An 18,577-nucleotide genomic window follows, 5' to 3' on the forward strand; every position below is an offset into this window, starting at 1 on the left:
CGGATTTGAAAAAGACCTCACTATAAGTAGGAGTCTAGTTCACAACCTGCAAATTTACCTGTCTACAGCAGAAATTCATTGTGTCTCACTAGGGTAGAGCTGATTTTACAAAAGATAGTTAGATAATTTCCTAGAGACAGAATTATTTTAAGCAGTCATTTAAGAGAAAGAGAGATTAGGAAATGGTGGTGAATTTTTCAAGTTTCCATAAGAAAAATCCAGTAAATAGGTCATAACTCCTACATCCATGCTCTAGGTAACACAGCTTTCGTTCCTTAGTGGGATGAGGAAGCTGTGAATCTGAAACTACTTTCTCCTTTCTGCTACAAATAAGAATATAGCAAGCCATTTTCAAATGAGAAATCTCAAGTTTGTGCTTCTTTCTCCAAATGAAAAAATGTGTTCGCTTCTATTTCCAATTAGGAACACACATCCTGGAACAGAAGAAAGAAGACTTTTGTGTTGAGTTTCAGTTTCATCAGAATTCTCAGGAAAGCCCAGAATTTTTCATCCAGGCAGCAGCTGAAGCAATGAAACTTTCAGATTTGTCAGTAACCAGTCAAAGAAGAGGAGCCCCAAATGATTGTAATTCCACTCCTGAAGAATCAAGGTAAAAAAGAATATTGCTATATACAGTTTTTCTAGATTCAAATTATAGATAATATACATACAGATTTTTGGATAAAGATAGGGAAGTTTACCTTGTAACTGAGAATCAATAAGTCAGCTTTTTACTTAGACTCACCATATGTGCCCTTCTTTCCTTGTGGAATGCAGCACCACTGTATTCTCTAGCACTGATAGAAAGTACGATCATGGCAATGGCTTATGTGACACACTGCCGGTATTTCAATGATCTCTCCAGAGAATTTTAAAAATGCATACTGAACAGAATTAGAAAAGATGATCTAAAAGTCTAGTAGTATCTGTGGCTTTACACAAGGAGCACAATGTACCCTAAGTATGATGAGTGAGCGGGAAGCAGGAATGAAGCAGGATGAAGCTGGAAGAGAAAAGATGAGGAGCTGTAATACCTTGTAGGCAGTCTGTGACAGGAATCTGGAGAAGAGCAAATATGGTTGAAAAGTGTAGTACAAACTCTGAGGTTTTTATTCTGTCATTAATTTTGTTCATTTATTGTCATTAATTTCTGTAGTGAGCTATGGCCCTCTATCGCAGTCTTAAGAAACATATACACTCATGCTATATGTGACATAATGTACGAAGCTATACCCAGCTGACTAGGGAACACGCTACCAGTTTTGACCAACTTAGGCATTCTGAAGCCCAAGTCTTAGCTGAGAGTGACAGGGTTGCTTTTGAAAATGGGATCAAGGCTGCAGAGCCCTATGATGTACTTTTGAAAAATATACTTTTAATTCTTCACCTTTCTGGCAGATTCTACACCTGGTTTGTTATCTTTAGCATGATCTAGTGGTGACCTATTGGGTCAAAACCAGTCCATAGTACCTTTCCATCTGGCTTGTTGCCTTTTTTTGCATTAGGGCCTGAGATACGCTGTTAGGGCAATGCATCCTGCACTAAAAGCCAAATATAATCTTCAGTGCTTAGGTACAACCCAGCACAGAGTCTGCCAAAGATTGTTGCTCCTACCCTTCACCAGTGCCACTCACACTGGCAATCAGGCTGGTCTTGAACACTGAGATTAACCTCCCACAGCAGTCAGCATGTTGAACCATCTCATCTGCAAATATATTGCAAGTAGTTTCCTGAAGCTATAGGCCAAAACCTCGTTGTGGTAGATACTATACAAACTGCACAAAATCTATGCTTCCCCAAATAGATTGCAATTAAAATATAAGATGAAAAAATACCTTGATATGGAACAAACCAGGAAATGGTGAGTCAGTGTCGATTCGCATTGTAGATTATGGTCTTCGTGTACCATCAACATGACTTGGCAAGTTTTCTTTTAGACATCAGGAAGAAAACATTTGAGGGATTGAAAGATGTTGATGAGGTATATCCAAACTTATTCACGGAAAGCATCTCCTGAACATGGAAAATACACAAAAAAAGCTTGAGGTTTATAATGTCTAGGCAATAGTATCCAGAGGCATCTACCACTTGCAGTCCGAAACAATACTAAATGAAATTTGCTAGACAGAGCAATGATTAAATAGGTTTTGAAGGATCTTGAAAGCAAGGACAAGCAGTTTAAGCACTCTTCCACCTTGTATATACACTGTATTACACAAGTACTTTTTTGATGTGAATCTCTGTGCTCTCTACATTTAATGTGCGTAAGGTTGCGCCATAGTTTGCTTGCAGAGTATGGATCTCAGCTTCCTTCTTAAAGAACGATAGAGAAAATAAATCCAATGGAAGCAGGTGAAGAAATGGGTAGCTGAGTACAAACAACTGTCTATCTAAGAGAATGACTCTTTGGAGCAACAGATAGCTTTCCTTTTCTTTCTAGGATGTGAATTACACATAATGAAAGTAATGTATACAGTAGAAATAGGAGTTCAGAAGGTATAGCTTTCCTGTGGCTATTTCTTATGGCTTATTGGCTATGAAGCCTATAAACAGAAAACACTTAAGGGAAGCAAATGTTAAAAATATTTGCTAATACCCCTTCTAATCCATTCATCTGCTGATTTTTGCTGCCATCTTACAAGTGAGATCTGAGTTATCTGTATCAACGGATAGCCTATATATTCATATATATATATTCATATATATTCATCTGGTTTATGCCTTAGCCCTGTAGTATATTTATTTACTGGTCCAGATTTACAGATTTTTTTTCAGAATTACAGATTTAAGAAGTGATAGAAGGACATCCCTTTTACTAGCTATTTCATACATTTGCAATGGTTAACGAATTTTGATAATTTATTTCTGTGTATTTTGTTTCAGGGGAAGGGGGGAGAAACTGGTTTTGCATTATTTTTCTTTCTTTTTTTTTTCCCTCCTAAACACAGCACCATACAAAGAAAGGCTAGCAGGATGCTCCCTGAATTTATATCCTCATGGGGGGATGCTGCAGATTTAGGTGGAAAAACAGAAACTGCATTCCTTTTAAAACAACTGGACACTCTGAGGGCCAAAAATAAAAAGGTACAATGGAGATATTCAGATCACAGTATTTGCTCTTTTATGGTTGTCTTAAAAAACATACATTTTAAACTGTTCCTAATTTAGTTTTGTTATCTATTTTAGTGCACCAATCAATAGCTTTCTTGTCATTTTGGATTCTTAGTATCTGCTTAGCAACTGCTTCTCTGGAATTAAAAAAATCATTCATCCCACCATTTGACCTTTTTAATCGGTGACATAGCTTCTTGCACCATGGATGAAAACTGAGGAGGACCAAAACCAAGGCTAGGATTTCTTTAATAGAATCTGGAGCTCATACTTCTGTACATGTGGTCCAGATAATGAATGTGCCCTGATACCTCCTCTTTGTTGAGGGGAAGAAAATTCCATCCTACTTGCACACTGCATTGCTTGTAGTGTTAGTAGCAGTTGCATGTGCATAAACAACAGAAAAGTCTATAGTCTTTCCGTGAAGTGTCATTGAATATTCAATGGCAAGCTCAGATACCTGTCCAAGAACAGATTTAGTGGATTTCCAGTTAAAAGAAAGGGCTCAACATGTGAAAGAATATCAGTTTTCTATCTGGCAATGCATGTGAAAAATTATGCATTTAGACCACAGTCTCTTCAGGCTGTGATGTCAGTACTCTTCATAGGAAATAGGCTATTCATGCAGACACTACCTGCATTATAATTCCATGTAATTCTGAACTTCCTTAGTGAGAAGGACCACAGCTGGTGATACCTAAAGAAGGGAATCTCGAATAAAAATAATGGCACACACATTGCTGCTTATCTCGCAGAGCAAGATAGGGCAGATGATAAAAACCATATTTTTAACATTTGTCCTTTAAATAAATAAATCTAATTAATTGAACTTCTGTTGTATTGCTTAGTGTTTGTATTATGGGGGTAAGAAACTATTCTTTAAAATTTTGTTGTGGTTAAAAGAGCTGGTTGACTGTTTCAGCTAGGTAAGAATCTTACTGTCCATTTGTTCAATTCAGCTTCAGGATAAGCTCTCTGAAAAGGACAAGGAGTTGAAGACAATAAAACTGGACTTAGACCTGCAAGAGAGAGCTACAGAAGCTAAGATTGCAGAAAAGATTGCAGGTACAGTAGGCAAGCGTTTAACAGATGGCTGTATGGCTCATACAGTACCTGCGGTTGCTATATGACGTGGCCTAGTGAATGTTAGCTTTATTTGCTAAAGGAGGGAAGATTTGACTTTTTTTTTATGTGTGGCTGTTTAGAGTTGCTTAGAAAATAGGTGGGTTTAACATCCTGGTACTGGTATTAGCAGGAGCTTTACCTGTATTCATACTGATTTGGGCATTAAATGCATTGTTAACACCATGTCAATCCAATCACAAAAAGGTTGTTTGTTTTGTTGGAAGGTCCTGAACAAACAAGGGGAAATAATGATTACCAGTGCCTCTACCTTTCAACCAGCAGTTCAAATACCACTTATTGTTTTAGCTCGTTCAGAGCAATACTACCCCCTCCCCGTGTATGGAGATAGTTGCACATTCACCTCAACTAGAGACCTGCACTTTTCTTGAAAAATCTGTTCTTTTGGTAGGTAATGAAGTTTTGTCTGATGATGGTATGTCTCCAGTGAATGAAGTTTTTACAAATTCCCAAATGAAAGGTTTTTAAGTTTATATTTGAAAGTGAATGCATGCTTATATTTGTTGTTAGTTATTCTTTGGGTAGACATACAAGAATGGAGACAGTTTGTATTCTACGATTTTGGAGATTTATAAAGTAATGAAGCTGAGTATTTTTATTATTGAGAAGTGACTGTGTCTACAGTGTACCCAGTGGATGAAAAATACTCTGAGTTTTTCCCCCAGGTGTTTCAAAGAAATTAATGGGAGTGGTTTTATAAATTCATCGTATCATTTGCTCATAAATAAAGTGTAAGCTAGGTAAAATTGTGTCCTCATGGACCATGCATGCTTCATATAGTATTAACAGTACTAATACCTGTCCCCAAAATATTGGTACTGAAGGGAGGAGTAACTGTCTTCAGGAAAATGGAGCAGAAAATAAACCTTCAGCTGAAAAAACAGATGGCTGACTTTCCACTCAGTGTCAAACTCCTGAGAATACAGTATTCTGTGTATATTGTAGATGGAAGAGAGAGTTCCTAGATCTTCTGTGGTGGAGGAAGGGAAATGTAAATCTAATCTACATACTAGGAAACAAATTGAAATACAGGCATAATCTTATTCTTATTTCATTTTACAGAAACTGCTTGCCTTATTTTCAGAAGAAAAAAATCTGCACTGTGTATTATAGTTATATCCAGCAGCCAAAAACTAATGCAAATTGTTTGGGTTGAATCCCAAGTTTTGTGTTTGTACCTGGATATTTGCAGAGTGGTTTACCTCTGTACCTATAAAAGAGAAATATTCTCTTTCATATAGGTGTTCATTGCTCATTAAAACGTGGAAAGAAATGTGTGTCAAAAGATGTGTCAAAAACATGTTTAGTTTCATTTTTATGGATACAGTTGAAGTATTTGTTAGTAAATTGTTTTTTCCTACACTACGGCTTAAACTTTCTAATTATGTCCTAAGCATAATATTCTCTTCAAAACAGTATGGCATGAATATGGATATGATAATTAACATAGTTATTCCATTTTAAAAGGAAGGATAAGCCAAATTTTAATGAGAGCTACAATGTATAATAAGGATGACCTTTAAAAAAATACCCTTTTTTCTCCTTTTACGAGTTCAGGAAGTATAAAATCCTTTAAATGCCGAGAGAGAGGGCAAGAGGCTCCTTACTACTTAAGCTGTTTGCAAAAAGGAAGCATCGTGAATATTTCATGGTTTTTTTGCTTCCTGTCTTATGGTTCTAAGAAAGTTACCAAGTTTGGATAAATGTTTTGAAATCTGGAATGATGTGAACCAAACTGAGTTTGTGGAGGTCTATGTGTCTCTCTCTCATAAAAGCCTTGGGGAAAGTTCTAATGGACAAGCAGAACCTGATAAAGAAGACTCGGTGTGTTTAAGGAAAAACTTTTTCCCCTTGTGTTAAGTCCTTTGAGGAAAGGGGAACACGTGCTGCTGTGATTTCATGTTGCTAGTTAATGTTCAATTACTGCAGTGTATAGCACATGGTAGAGTGAAGCTTGTAAATATGGGTGTTTGCATATTTATTACTTCGTACTCACTTTATGGTAAGAAAATGACTCAACAAAATTATATTGTAAAAAACATCAGAAAGATACACCATAAAAATGTTATCTACTTTGAGGAATATTACAATTCCATTTTAAAATGTAACCCTCTAATTAACGGGTTTTACCTAAACATGTCCTGTGGAAAGAACAGAAAAGCTGAAGACAAATGCCATTTTTAAATGAAGCTACAACAGTCTTCAGAAACAAATAACCCAAAGCTTGTCGCTTTATGATTTTTACTTTGTTCAGAGGAAGAAGTGAAGAGGAAAAGTATAAATTTGTGAAATGCTTCATGAGGGAATAAGAAAAAGTAGAGTTAAGGTGGAAGATATACCTGATTCATAGATTCATAGAATCGTTCAGGTTGGAAAAGACCTTCAAGATCATTGAGTCCAACCATTAACCTAACACTGCCAAATGCACCACTAAACCATGTCCCTAAGTGCCACACCTACACGTCTTTTGAATACCTCCAGAGGTGGTGACTCAACCACTTCCCTGGGCAGCCTATTCCAATGCTCGACAACCCTTTCGGTGAAGAAATATTTCCTAATATCCAATCTAAACCTCCCCTGGCACTACTTGAGGCCATGGCAGAGAATGTTTATTACTGTGTGCAGTAAGTAACTTATTTTCAGAAGGTGTTTATTTTTAAGTTTTACTAGCCTGGGAAATTCATTTTAGAACTTCCTTGTGTCCCTCTCTCTGTGTCAGGTAGCTATAGCTAAGGAAAATTAGGGAATTAACAGTTTTGATTGCAGGCTTTTAAGCGTTAGAGACTGTTGTTTCTGGTGGTCATAGTTGCCACAGGTTCCTGCTTTCTTCATTATTCTTCTGTTGGATTTCCTCTCATTATAAGCTAATGTCAGAAAGTACCATTAGTTTCACTCCCCATCATAAAGAGAACAACAACAGAGGTGGAAGCAGCATCGGGAAAATCAAGGGAAGAGCACATCATAAAAGAACTGAGACTAGGATAATGTAAGGAAAAAAGGGAACACCACGTGTGAACTGGGCATGAAGAACAGACAAATCTTGAAATGTGGGACTGCCGAACTTTCGTATGTTGAATAGAAAAGGGAATGGGTACACTGTATGGGAGAGGAAGGGGAGAAGGAGCACACATCTTCTGCGGACAGACTGGAAGGTAAGGATGGAGGCGTTTGAAAGGAGTAAGTCTTCAAAAGAAGTAGCAGAGAGAACAGATCTCACTTTGGATGGACATAAAAAGTGACTTCATTTTTGCCTAACAGAAGAATTATACATGGGATATATAGGAACTTTTAGAGGAAAGAGCTGGTTGAGTGTAAGTGAGAATTGTAGAGCATAGTGGTAGCCTCTCAAAACTGGAAAAAATACCAAAGCCCTGGTCTTCTTACAGTAACTCCCACCATCACTGCAACAACATATACCATAGTTGGCATCAGAACTTCAGCTCTTGGAATATTTTTGTTGTTATCACAGTGCTATGTATTGGGACTAAGAATAATTCTGAAGGAAAATACAATAAAAAATATTTCTTGTTAAATCTTTCTGTAGCAAGGGCTATTCTGTGCGGAGTTTTTTGCCAATATCTAATAGTATTGTTACCAAATTTTTTTTTTAAATCAGAGTCAACTGATTGAGTCCAGCCCTGCTAGGTCTGTTAGGTGTTGCACACCACCTTTAATGCCTGAAAACTGTACTGGCATTCTGCAGATGCCCTCTGAAAGACCAGGGTAATGATAGAACGTATAGTGTGGAAAAAGGGAAAAGCAATACTTCTAATACTGTTGTATATGTTACGCAGCTTTTAGTCTCTTGGAAACTATGGCAATACACCAAGTCCCTTTTTTCAGGTCTGTTTTTACAAAAAAGTTGAGAATTAACATTTGTGGTATTTCGGGATTCTTGAATATGGTATGGAAATGTTCATGAACATTATTTGAAGCTTCCTAAATTAACTTGAAAAATAATTACTGAATGCAATAGTTTTAATAGCAAAAGTGAAAACAAATATCCAAGTGGCTATTAGCTTAGAGATAATTTGATTTAATATCCCATTAAGTAAGAGGAAATAAGTAATCTTGCCAGTAATAAACTTTGGGTGGCAATAGCTTCCAGCACAGAAGAAAAGTATTTTCCATTTCTTCAAAGCTCACTTTAGAGTCCCTTTTTAGATGTTATTTTTCTTTCTTGCATGTCATCCATTAAAGATTAGCTGTGGAAGGTTGGAGCATGGAGAGATTATGAATGACAGAACAACTCCTGCAGAATAATAATCAGTTTTTGGTATTTAATGCTGTTTGACTTTTGCAGACACATTTCTTATTAACCTTTGGTACAAACAGAAATCCAGGTTCCTGATATCTCATGGAGAAGATGAATTCAAGATCCTCTTCCAATTAAACTGAAATAAGGCCAATATTGGGCTTTAGCCAAAAGAATTCAATAGTTCCCAACCCTTGTGTTTATAAACCTAAATATGAATGATATTTTACAGTTTAAGTAGGTAATGCATATACTTGCTTAATTCAGTTTTCTGTGCATAATTCATTTGTATATATAGGCTATATAGTTCTTAAGGGTTTTGTCCTATTAATGTTTCATTATGCAAAACTATTTCCTGAATATGTTTTCAAAATTTTTCTTGGTAAAAACAAGAATTTTGAAAATAGCTGGAGGATTTGAATCCTCTGTATGGGAAGGTAGACATTCCATCTAAAGGACAGGAAAAAAACCCCAAGGTGGGGGTGTTGTGACTGAGAACATCTTGGCTTAATTTTTAACAGCTTAGTTTGAAACAATGTAGTTTTACCTTCAGATTGTCAGAATTGTTGATTGTCAAAAAGTTGCGTGCAGCTCTTTGAAGTACAATATACGATGAGCTGGCATAGGTTAAAATGTAAATTACTAAGCTATTTATGGGTGGAGCTTGTATGTAAAAAGCAAATCAGCATCTTCTGCATATTTTTATGATTAGTCTGGCCCTTCTCTCTTCCCATCTATGGTGCTAGATGAACATAAAGAATTGGGTTTTATTCAGGAATAAAAAGGTCTGCAAATAATCTGCTTCTTGGGGTATTAAAAAACCTTTTCTTTAACCTGTCAAATTATAACTTGCAAACTTTAATGCAACATTTATATTTTTCCCCCTAAAGTAAATATTCAGGCATCAGCAATTATTCACTGAAAAAAAGTTTAACAGCATTATGGTTTGAATTTTGGAGTGAGCTGTGTTTAGGGTGTTAGAAGCAGAGGCTTAAGTATTGTACAGGGATTGGCTTTCACAAGAATTGCCTTGGGGTCTGTGTATAATACGCTCTCCTATTCTTTCCCACTTTATTTTTTTTTTAATTGAATTGGGATCTGAGTACACAAAGAAAACCCTATGCAGAGCTGCCACTAAGCAACTTTAGCCTTTTATTAGGAATACTCTGTTTATAGCATTGGAAATGTAGGAGCAGATGAATGCTATGCACTAAATACATACAACAAACACAAAGCAATAAAGAAGTCACTGTGCTCTATCAGTGTTTGTTCAGATTGCTTTATCTATAAAGTCACATTTAGGTGTAAATGACTTGTAGTCTATAATTCCTGGTATAGACCAGTGAAAACGAATGAAAAAAAGTAGTTTTCCTATTATATTCTTATCACTGTTTTGCTTTTATTTTTCAGTTATAGGTCATAACTGAAAGTAAATGAATGGCAGCTTTCAAAAAAAGAGCTAGGAACTTAAGTTGTCTGTTTTGTAATAGAACATTTCAGCACTATTTTTAAGTCGACAGTCAGCGCTGGAGCTCATGGTAGTTTCCCATTAACCTGAATGAGAACTGTGTAAGGGCCTTAGGCTTTGAACATTTCTAGGGATTATCTGCATTTTGTAACATATATGCGCAGAGACCAATATGTGACACATATTTTAACGGCTTTCATAGCAGTGCAGGAAATCTGGGTTTTTTTGGTTTTTTGGATTTTTGGGTATGATAAGATTGACTTCTTATTTAAGAATTGTGAGCACAGTCATTAAATCTAGTAGAAAGAAGTCTGAGAGGATTTTGATTTCTAAAATGACTGGGTAACAAATACATACATGTTTGTATTTCTGTAAGGAGAACAAGCATATATCCATATGGTTAAATAAAATTTAATAATAGTGGCCCATCTAGAAATGGCAAGAATAGTTTCCAAGTCCTCCTGTGGTTAGACAGACAGAGACCCAGCAGTGGTGGACAGGAATGGGAGGACTGATGAAAATGAAAAGGCAGGTAGACATTGCACCTCTTTTCCCAGTATACTTCCCTAATTCCTCACATTGGTGTAGCTGCTACTCAGAAATCCAAAGTGAAAACACAATAAAAATCCCTAAAAAGCTTTGGTTAAACCTCTTTGTAGGATAAATTTCAGCTGACAGTTTTTTCATGGAGGCAACTGAGCAGGACAAACAAGAAGCTCATTGCAGGAATCTTGAATATAAGTATGACCTGGCCAAGTAAGTTCTTTCATGTTTCTATTTTTCCTTCAGAATAATATACATCTCCAAAAGGCAGAAAACAGAAAATATTCTTTGCTTCATTTTTCTAATGAGTTCAACGTTCACTCCTATCTTAGACCTGTATACCTGTATGAAACAGAAGTCGAATCATGCATCAAAAAAATTTTTGAGTCATTTATTATTATTATTGAGTCATTTATTATTATTATTTGAGTCAATTCTTGAATATTTAAGATGCTCAGAGCCTTTTTTGTGAAGACGTATCATCTCATTTATATTTCTTGTTGCTGTAATGGTGTGAGTAACTAGTAAAATTAATTTGAATGTACCAGAATCAGTGCCAAAGAAAATCCCAAGTCACTTACTGTTCACTTGAATACTAAATCTTAAACTGCAAAACGCTGACCTTCTGCAACAGTACATTGTTATTAACAGGAAAACTTTCTCACCATGTCTTTGTCTTGTAAGTGACTGATCACTATAACTCGTGCTTGTTACAAAAACAATTACTAAAATTTTAATTGTACTATTTCTTGGGTCACTTTTTTTTTCACATAGTCCAAAGCCAAAAGCAGTATTTCATCACATCTGTTAATGTCAAATACTTTGCAAAGTCCAACATACTGTTATTATTTCTGTAAAACGGACTTATCTTGAAAGCTGATTGTTATAGTGTTACAATGTTTACTGTATCTTCTGCGATAGCGGTGTGGGTAGGGATCTCATCTTTTTCTTATGAGGTCTGGCCTGTATTCTGGATTTTATATTTTTTAACGAGTAACATGAAGTGATTTCTGCTGCCATAGATGTTTTAAGTCCTAACAATTTCTTCTTTCTTGCCTCTCCTATTCAGTTTTTTTATTTACACAGATGACCTCTAGGAAATCAGCAAACAGACTTTTTTCCTGGGAACTGTGCTTTCCTCCCTTCCCCCAAAGTTCTGTTGTTTGGAAAATCATGAACCACTGTTTAAACTAGAATGATTTCCAACACACCTTCTCACTACTGCTGTATTTTAAAGGTAGTTTTAAAAGTGTAGAAGATAGGTTTGCCAAAAGAATCAGGTTCAACTAAGAAAATATGTACACTGCTTTGACTCAGTAAACTCATACTCAGTATGGTTCATCTTCTTCATATTTACTTTTGCCCATATTAGAAAACAATTAGCTTACTAAACAAATTTGAGTATTTGGGAAGAAAAAATCTACTTTGAGTCTCTCTCATTTGCCTAAGAATTACATGATATTTGATAAGCTTGTTTAAAAATGGACATATCCAAATATTATTGTAAACACCCATTGATTTGTTTTACCTGCAATATAAGTATTTTACTTAGTTGGCTTACATAGTAGCTAATAATATTTGTTAATGTAATTTAACTGCTGTGAACCTTTACTGAACAAATATTGAAATTTATACAAGTCAAAGAAAGAGAATCTCTAATGACTTTTGTAAAAGCTTCCATTTAATAGTTAAGGAGAAAAGTTTATATGACATACCAGATGCAATTAACAGTAGATTTTACATTTAATAAAAAGAAAGAAGCATATGTATTTGCTTTATTCATTCCATCATAATTTGCATTAGAGCTGTGGGTGTTTAATGAGCAAATTCCAGCTAAAATGCTATATTGATTTTCTAAGTGAACTTTGTAATAGCTATCTACCTTACAAAAGCTCTCTGTTTACAATTGTTTTCTTTACTAAAAACTAAAAATGTTTTAGAATTGATGAGTTTAGCATAATGATTCTTTTAAAATAAAGAGCTCTTTTAGAGCATGCAGGGGTTTTAGTTACAAGGAGAAAGATGTTATTAAATTATTCCAAAGCAAATAAAGTTTATGCAACTAAATAGTAATGTCATATTTATATATATTACAATGTTTGCAAGCATTGGAAAATAATCCCTTTTTCTTAATTTAGCACTACAGGATTTAAGTATTTTAATTCTTGAATGTCCTATGTATATGATTTAGTAAATGACACAATTCATTTTAGCTTAATACTTGACTATTCATACTTCATTTTTGTGTGTCATTTTTTTGCTTGAAACATGAGTTCTATAAGAATTTGTGTTTCTTGTTGGTCAGGCCTCAAGATAAACAGGATAGGGTTGGTTGGTGCGCCATTGGAAGGTCTCCAAGAAAAACCTTGTGGTGTCGACCAGAGCAGTTGGTGACTAAGTAGCTGGATCACTTTTTTCTTTGCATCAGGCATCAAGTCAGTGTGTCAGTATGGGGCTAGTATTTTGCTGGATATGCCATATCTTGAATGGGGCTTAGGAGCCAGATTTGTTACTCTCAATTTTTGCCTGGGATTTTTAAGAAGCATAGGGATGATAATCTGGATGGTCTTTCCTCTTTTTAATATGGAGGATTTTTATGTCACTCTCTCTCATAGGCTTTTCATTGGACAGCTTATACTTCACATACTTTCCTAAATATGACACAAAACGTTTTGGTTTGCTGCTGCATTGCAACCCAAAAGAGTATGTATTGCAGTGTCTCACTTGAAGAATCTTGTGGTCCTTATGGTCCTGAACTTTTACTTGTGACTCATCCATAGCTCAATCTGAATAGTGAATGTTATTGCTTGGACCACCTGCAATTGTGTAACTGTTATAATTTTCTGTATAGTATTAAAAAAAGGAATTTGTTAACTATTAAACAGAGTCAGAAATATATAGGCATTGGATGACAGAAATATCTAACCTAAATTCAGCAGAAACTGGCTGGTAAAGGAACCAGGTAAGTTAGCCTTCTGTAGACCATTAAAATGAGCTAGATGAGGACTCTAAGTATTTTTTAAATTAGTAATTTCTTGTGGTCAGTGTCAGTATTGCTACATGGTATTGAAATGCCATGTAGCTAAGTATCTTTTCCTTTTTTTTCCTTTTTTTAAACTTAGATTACCATGCAGGTATCTTACATGATTTTCTACACACTCCCTAATCTATTTTAATATGAAAAAATTAACTTGCAATATTACTTTTAAGAAATAGAAGCAAAAAGCCAAATACTTGTGATTGATATGGAACTACTGTAAATTTTTTTTAATGTAGCTGGTGAATCTGGTTATTGGCATATTTACTCCCATGCTTTAATTTAGTGGAAGGATAAGAAAATAACAAGAAAGAGTTGCTCAATTTAAGTCCCTTTTCCATAGCCAGTAGTTAAAAGACAGTATTTTGTAATGGACCTTTGGGTGGGGAAAGGGTTCACTGTTCAAGGCAATTAGTCTCTGGGCTACTATCAGGGATGGTAAGATTTGAGATAAGCAGGATGTTTAAGTAACTTAAAAAAATCTCTTTTTCTGAATGTTTTCATGCTGTTCATATATATTTATAAATTACTTTGGTTTACAGACAAATAAGCAATGATCTGGTTTTAAAAAGCCTGTATAGTCATTATTACCACTGGTTATAGTTCCTCAGAGAGGGAATTAGATATACCAAAACACAGTCCCTCTAAGTGTAGTTGTATGCTCAAGATCCATTGTAGCAGTCAGCAAATTGTGGTTTTCCGTGCTGAAGTGGGGACATTATAGCATCTGACAGAAGGGATGCACTCAAAGAAGTTAACTAATCTGGAAACTAATTAACCCCAGAACAGTAGTAAGTGCCAAATCTTTAGTTATTTTAGACAGCTTTCTATTCATTCCAGCAATTGTTGTCATTATGAAAATTGCATAATGTTTCCACTTGCAGCTTTATGCAAAGGGTTCTCTGTGCAGTGTCTCTGGCATGATGATAGATAAACTGACATAATTTACTGGAAAAATTATAGTAAACAAATATATTGAGGTACACATAGGTAATAATTACCATACGTAATTAAACTGCTTGCTTATTCCAGATCCAACTAGGGCATAGAAGTTGTATTGTAGTTTACCGAGGCAGTCAATGCTGAGGAACTAGTTTCCCTGCCATCATAGATCTCAGCAACCTCAGTGGAAGTCTGGTGAGCTGAAATGCACGGCCCACCCCATACAATTTGTTCTTGTTCTTGCTGAGCTACCTACCTTTGCAGATACCAGACTCATCCTCTGCAAGTGCTGCAAACATACTCCTGCCTACCGGTCTGTGTGCATGCAGTTTTGCAGCTGCTTTACTCATGCCTTAGTTTTTCCATTCCACATCAAGCAAAACAGGGCAAATTAAAAAGACACTATTCTTGTGGAACAAGTAAATACTCAAACGGAAGAGAATTAAATCAGTGTTTGTTAGATTATCTGTACATTTCAAGATTTGTGCTTCTGATGCTGAATTTTTTTTGTTTGGTTGGTTGGTTTTTATGTTACATCTTGTTACATCTCTGGCCTGATGACCAGGCTTGCACCTCCTCTGCAGATTTTTGTGAGAGGAGGGACTGGACTCCCAGAAGTGACATTTAGACTTTCCCTGTCTTCTTTTGTCCAGTCTGCTGTTATCATGCAACCTTTTGCTAGACCTGCAAAAAATTCTTCCTTACTCCTCAGTAACACTCTTCTCCCCAGCTTGAGGACAAGAGGATTGCTTTCCTACCTTGATTAGCTTCCTAATTCATCTCTCCACATTCTTTTTCTATTCATCTTCTCAGTCATCTTACATCCCTGCTTCTCTGAGCTGCTTGTGAACTGTACTGAAACTTACCGCTTTTTGTATTTCAGTTGATTGGGGTGTTTTGGGGTTTTTTTCAGTAATGATAATGTGTATTTTGTGCCAGCGATATAGCTGCCACCAAAATGTACTACTATGTTCCTATTGTTCCATTCTGTGAAGAACAATAAAGTGCTTTATGTTATATCGCACTGTGAAGTTTTTGTACAATGATGTACAAAGGTGAAGACTAAACTAACCTATAAAGGCAACAAAGTTGATGTCAATTGAGGCAAGAATGGAAGGGATAAAACCTCTAGCGTAACGTGAAGAGGAAGCCTTTCTTTGAGATTTTAATGACTTGAATAGTGGTTCAGAGAGGAGCAGAGTTCTGAAGGGGGTAAGGAAGCACAGCAGCAGTGGCTTAATACAGAAGGTTCTTGAGAAAAAAAATGCCAAAATTTGAAAGAGACTGTAATATGGTGTTAGGATACTGTGGCTGAACACCAGCTTGGCAGACTAGAAGAGGAGCATGGAGAATTCTGGAACCTACTGACCTCAGTTCAGTTTTTTGGAGGTGCCTGTGACAATCAGAGAGGATATAGTCCTCTGTCTTGGAGTGATGGCTGTCTTACTATGGCATCCTGAAAGTCCCTAGACATTTCAGCTGCAGGGTTTTATGATGACTGTGAGGAGAGATTTGCAGTATTGCAGAGGGAAATGATGAAAGTATGAATAAAGATTTTAGTGGAGGCAGGGTCGAGGTAAGGATTCTGGCGGTGTGCCAGAGATGGTGTTAGACATATTGACAGGGGAGAGGCAGGAAGAAAATGTAAGCTCGGGATGAGGAATGACTTGAAGGTGTTAGTTTGCTCCCAAGGATAGACAGTAAATCTTAGTTTATTGGCACCTAATGCTCCAAGGTCCACGTATGCCGTAACAGATAATATAACAGTATATTACACAATAAAGTAAAGGCTTGGCAGAGAAGAAGAGATGCCAGCTGTGCCACTCTTGTGCTACCAGAGACAGACTATGAAACTACCAGAATTTTTAATATTTAGTATCAGTGTGCCACCCTGATAGGAAGCAGTGTGATGGTAGAAGTAGTTTTAATGTATCATTACTTTTAACTCTATGTCCTGGAAGAAACTTACTAGTGTCTCATATGATTCTGAGCTTTAAGAATTACTTTTCCATTAAGCAAGTATTCAGAATGCAAAGCAAATAACTTCCTTGCCCTGTTTGATTATACAGGGGTGAATTTAAAAACACATAGCTTTATTTCATTCCTTGAAGTATTCATTTTAGCAATCAACAGCTATTTAGTGTTGTGTCTGAAGAGTAATATAGACCTTATCCAGAGTGATCTGAGGTCAGTGGAGAAATGTTGATTTTAGGAGATGCTCAGAAAGGCCCATGTAAGTGTGTCTAATAGTGTCTTTCCCTGTCAAAGTTGTTTGTTAAACACACTGGTTACTTTTGCAGCTCTGGTGGAAGAAGTTTATTCTGCTCAACGAGAACGTGATGAGGCTGTCATGGCAAGGCTTAGGTTAGCCAATGAAGAGAGAGATGAAGCATTTCTACGAGTCCAGCGTTTAGAAGAGTCTCTCAAGGAGTAAGTATACATTTTCTACCCTGTGCCAAAAGGTTGTTGTGTCAGTCTTTGACTGCCATAAACTGCTTGACAGTGGTTATATAGCACAAACTTCTTTATGATGAAATACCAGACTAGTACTAGTCTTACTGTGCTATTGGTTAATTTGTTAGCCATCCTATAAGACCGTATTTTTCTCTGGAGACTGAGAGCAAGGTGAATAATTTTGATCACAGAAATTAAAAATATAATCAAAAGCTTTGGTATTGATTTATTCAGGGATAAATAAGACGAATGTGACATTTTATAGGAATCTTGTGACACAGAGTACCAGAATGTCAGTCAGAAGTTGCGATGTATAGGAAATCAATCAAACCTTTAAGCCCCCTAGACATTTCCTTCTGGAAAATTTCTACTAGTGATGTGGGTGACGTAGTAAAAATATATGGGTTTTTCTTGTCTGTAGTGTAGGATCAGTTTGTAAGGCAATAAGGGTATAATTAATACTTCTTATAGTTTTATGTGTGCTGTGTTAACACAACAGAAATAGGCAATCTCATGTTAAACAAAACTGTTAAGTCAGGAGAGGAAGATCAAGAACAGTTTCTTTTGTCACTTTGGTATATAGGCAGCTTTGAAGCTACAATTTGCTTCTCCATGTAATCTTTCTCCATCTGAGTTGTGATCATCTTGCTTACCATCTATGGTAGTCCCCCAAAGTCTAGAGTGGCTGAGAAATTTCTCCTATTTTTCTGCCAAGAGAAATACAAAGCAAACAGAGAAGTTTTTCATGGTAGGAGACTGAATAGGTGCAGCTGTGAGTTAACTAAATGGCAGGCAATTATGTTTTAAATAATTCATTCTACTAAGAACACTCTTTGCTCTTTATGGCAGAAAACCAGTCATCTTCTTTTGGGTATTTTTGTAGGTAAGGCTGGAGAATGTTATCTAAATAAATTTCAGTAGTGTGCACATAGTTTGTGCACCATTACTCTCTGGAATTTACATGTTGCTAGTTTGTCACAGCCTGTAGCATGACTCAACAGCAAGATTAGGAGATTCCATTCCCACAAGAATTGGTGCACAATTTGTTAGAGTTAAATGTCTCTACAGGGCCCATTATAGGTGTATGTGCTTCTGAAATGTTGCTTTGAGCAGCAATCTCTGAGGAAATTACAAATGTGCTTTAAATTCCTGTAAGAGGCATCATAGCTGTGAGCCTTATTCCATTCTTTCCAATTTCTTCTGTCATTCTTCTGCTTTTGTATGTTCCAAGAGTAAAGAAAGCAAGAAAGTCTTGTGTGGCCCCAAACATCAAATGAAACTGTGTATAAGGTGTTAGCATAAACTCAAGAACTTTGGGGTTAAAGTGCTGAAGTCCTGCAGCAAATTAATTATTCTGGTTGACAGACCTAGTCAATGACTTTTGGGCTTCTGGAAGAAATCACAGGTTATTAAGTGTGTGAGAGGCATATTGCTGCTTTTTCTGCAATGGAATCCATAGGCACACATGTGGCAGGTCTTGACACACATGAATCCCTCAGAACACCATCACTTGTTCTCCCTTCAACCCCTTCTGTCTGCTTCACTTGTACTGGAAGACCAACTTATTTCTAAGCAGAAGGATGAGAAGAGATAAGAAACTCCACTTCTTGGAGAACATGTATAC

General features: G+C 36.2%; 1 protein-coding gene across 1 annotated transcript in view; it reads left to right on the forward strand.

The window, feature by feature from the left end:
* Positions 1-18,577, forward strand: part of MIPOL1 (mirror-image polydactyly 1) — a 156,868-nt gene that overhangs the window by 17,367 nt on the left and 120,924 nt on the right. The window contains exons 3-6 of the mRNA XM_075712879.1: positions 424-610; positions 2,949-3,084; positions 4,071-4,176; positions 16,800-16,929. Of these exons, the coding sequence (XP_075568994.1) occupies positions 424-610; positions 2,949-3,084; positions 4,071-4,176; positions 16,800-16,929 (559 nt within the window). The remainder of the gene's footprint in view (positions 1-423; positions 611-2,948; positions 3,085-4,070; positions 4,177-16,799; positions 16,930-18,577) is intronic.

The sequence above is a fragment of the Pelecanus crispus genome, chromosome 6, assembly GCF_030463565.1.
Source record: "Pelecanus crispus isolate bPelCri1 chromosome 6, bPelCri1.pri, whole genome shotgun sequence".
Lineage (NCBI taxonomy): Eukaryota > Metazoa > Chordata > Aves > Pelecaniformes > Pelecanidae > Pelecanus > Pelecanus crispus.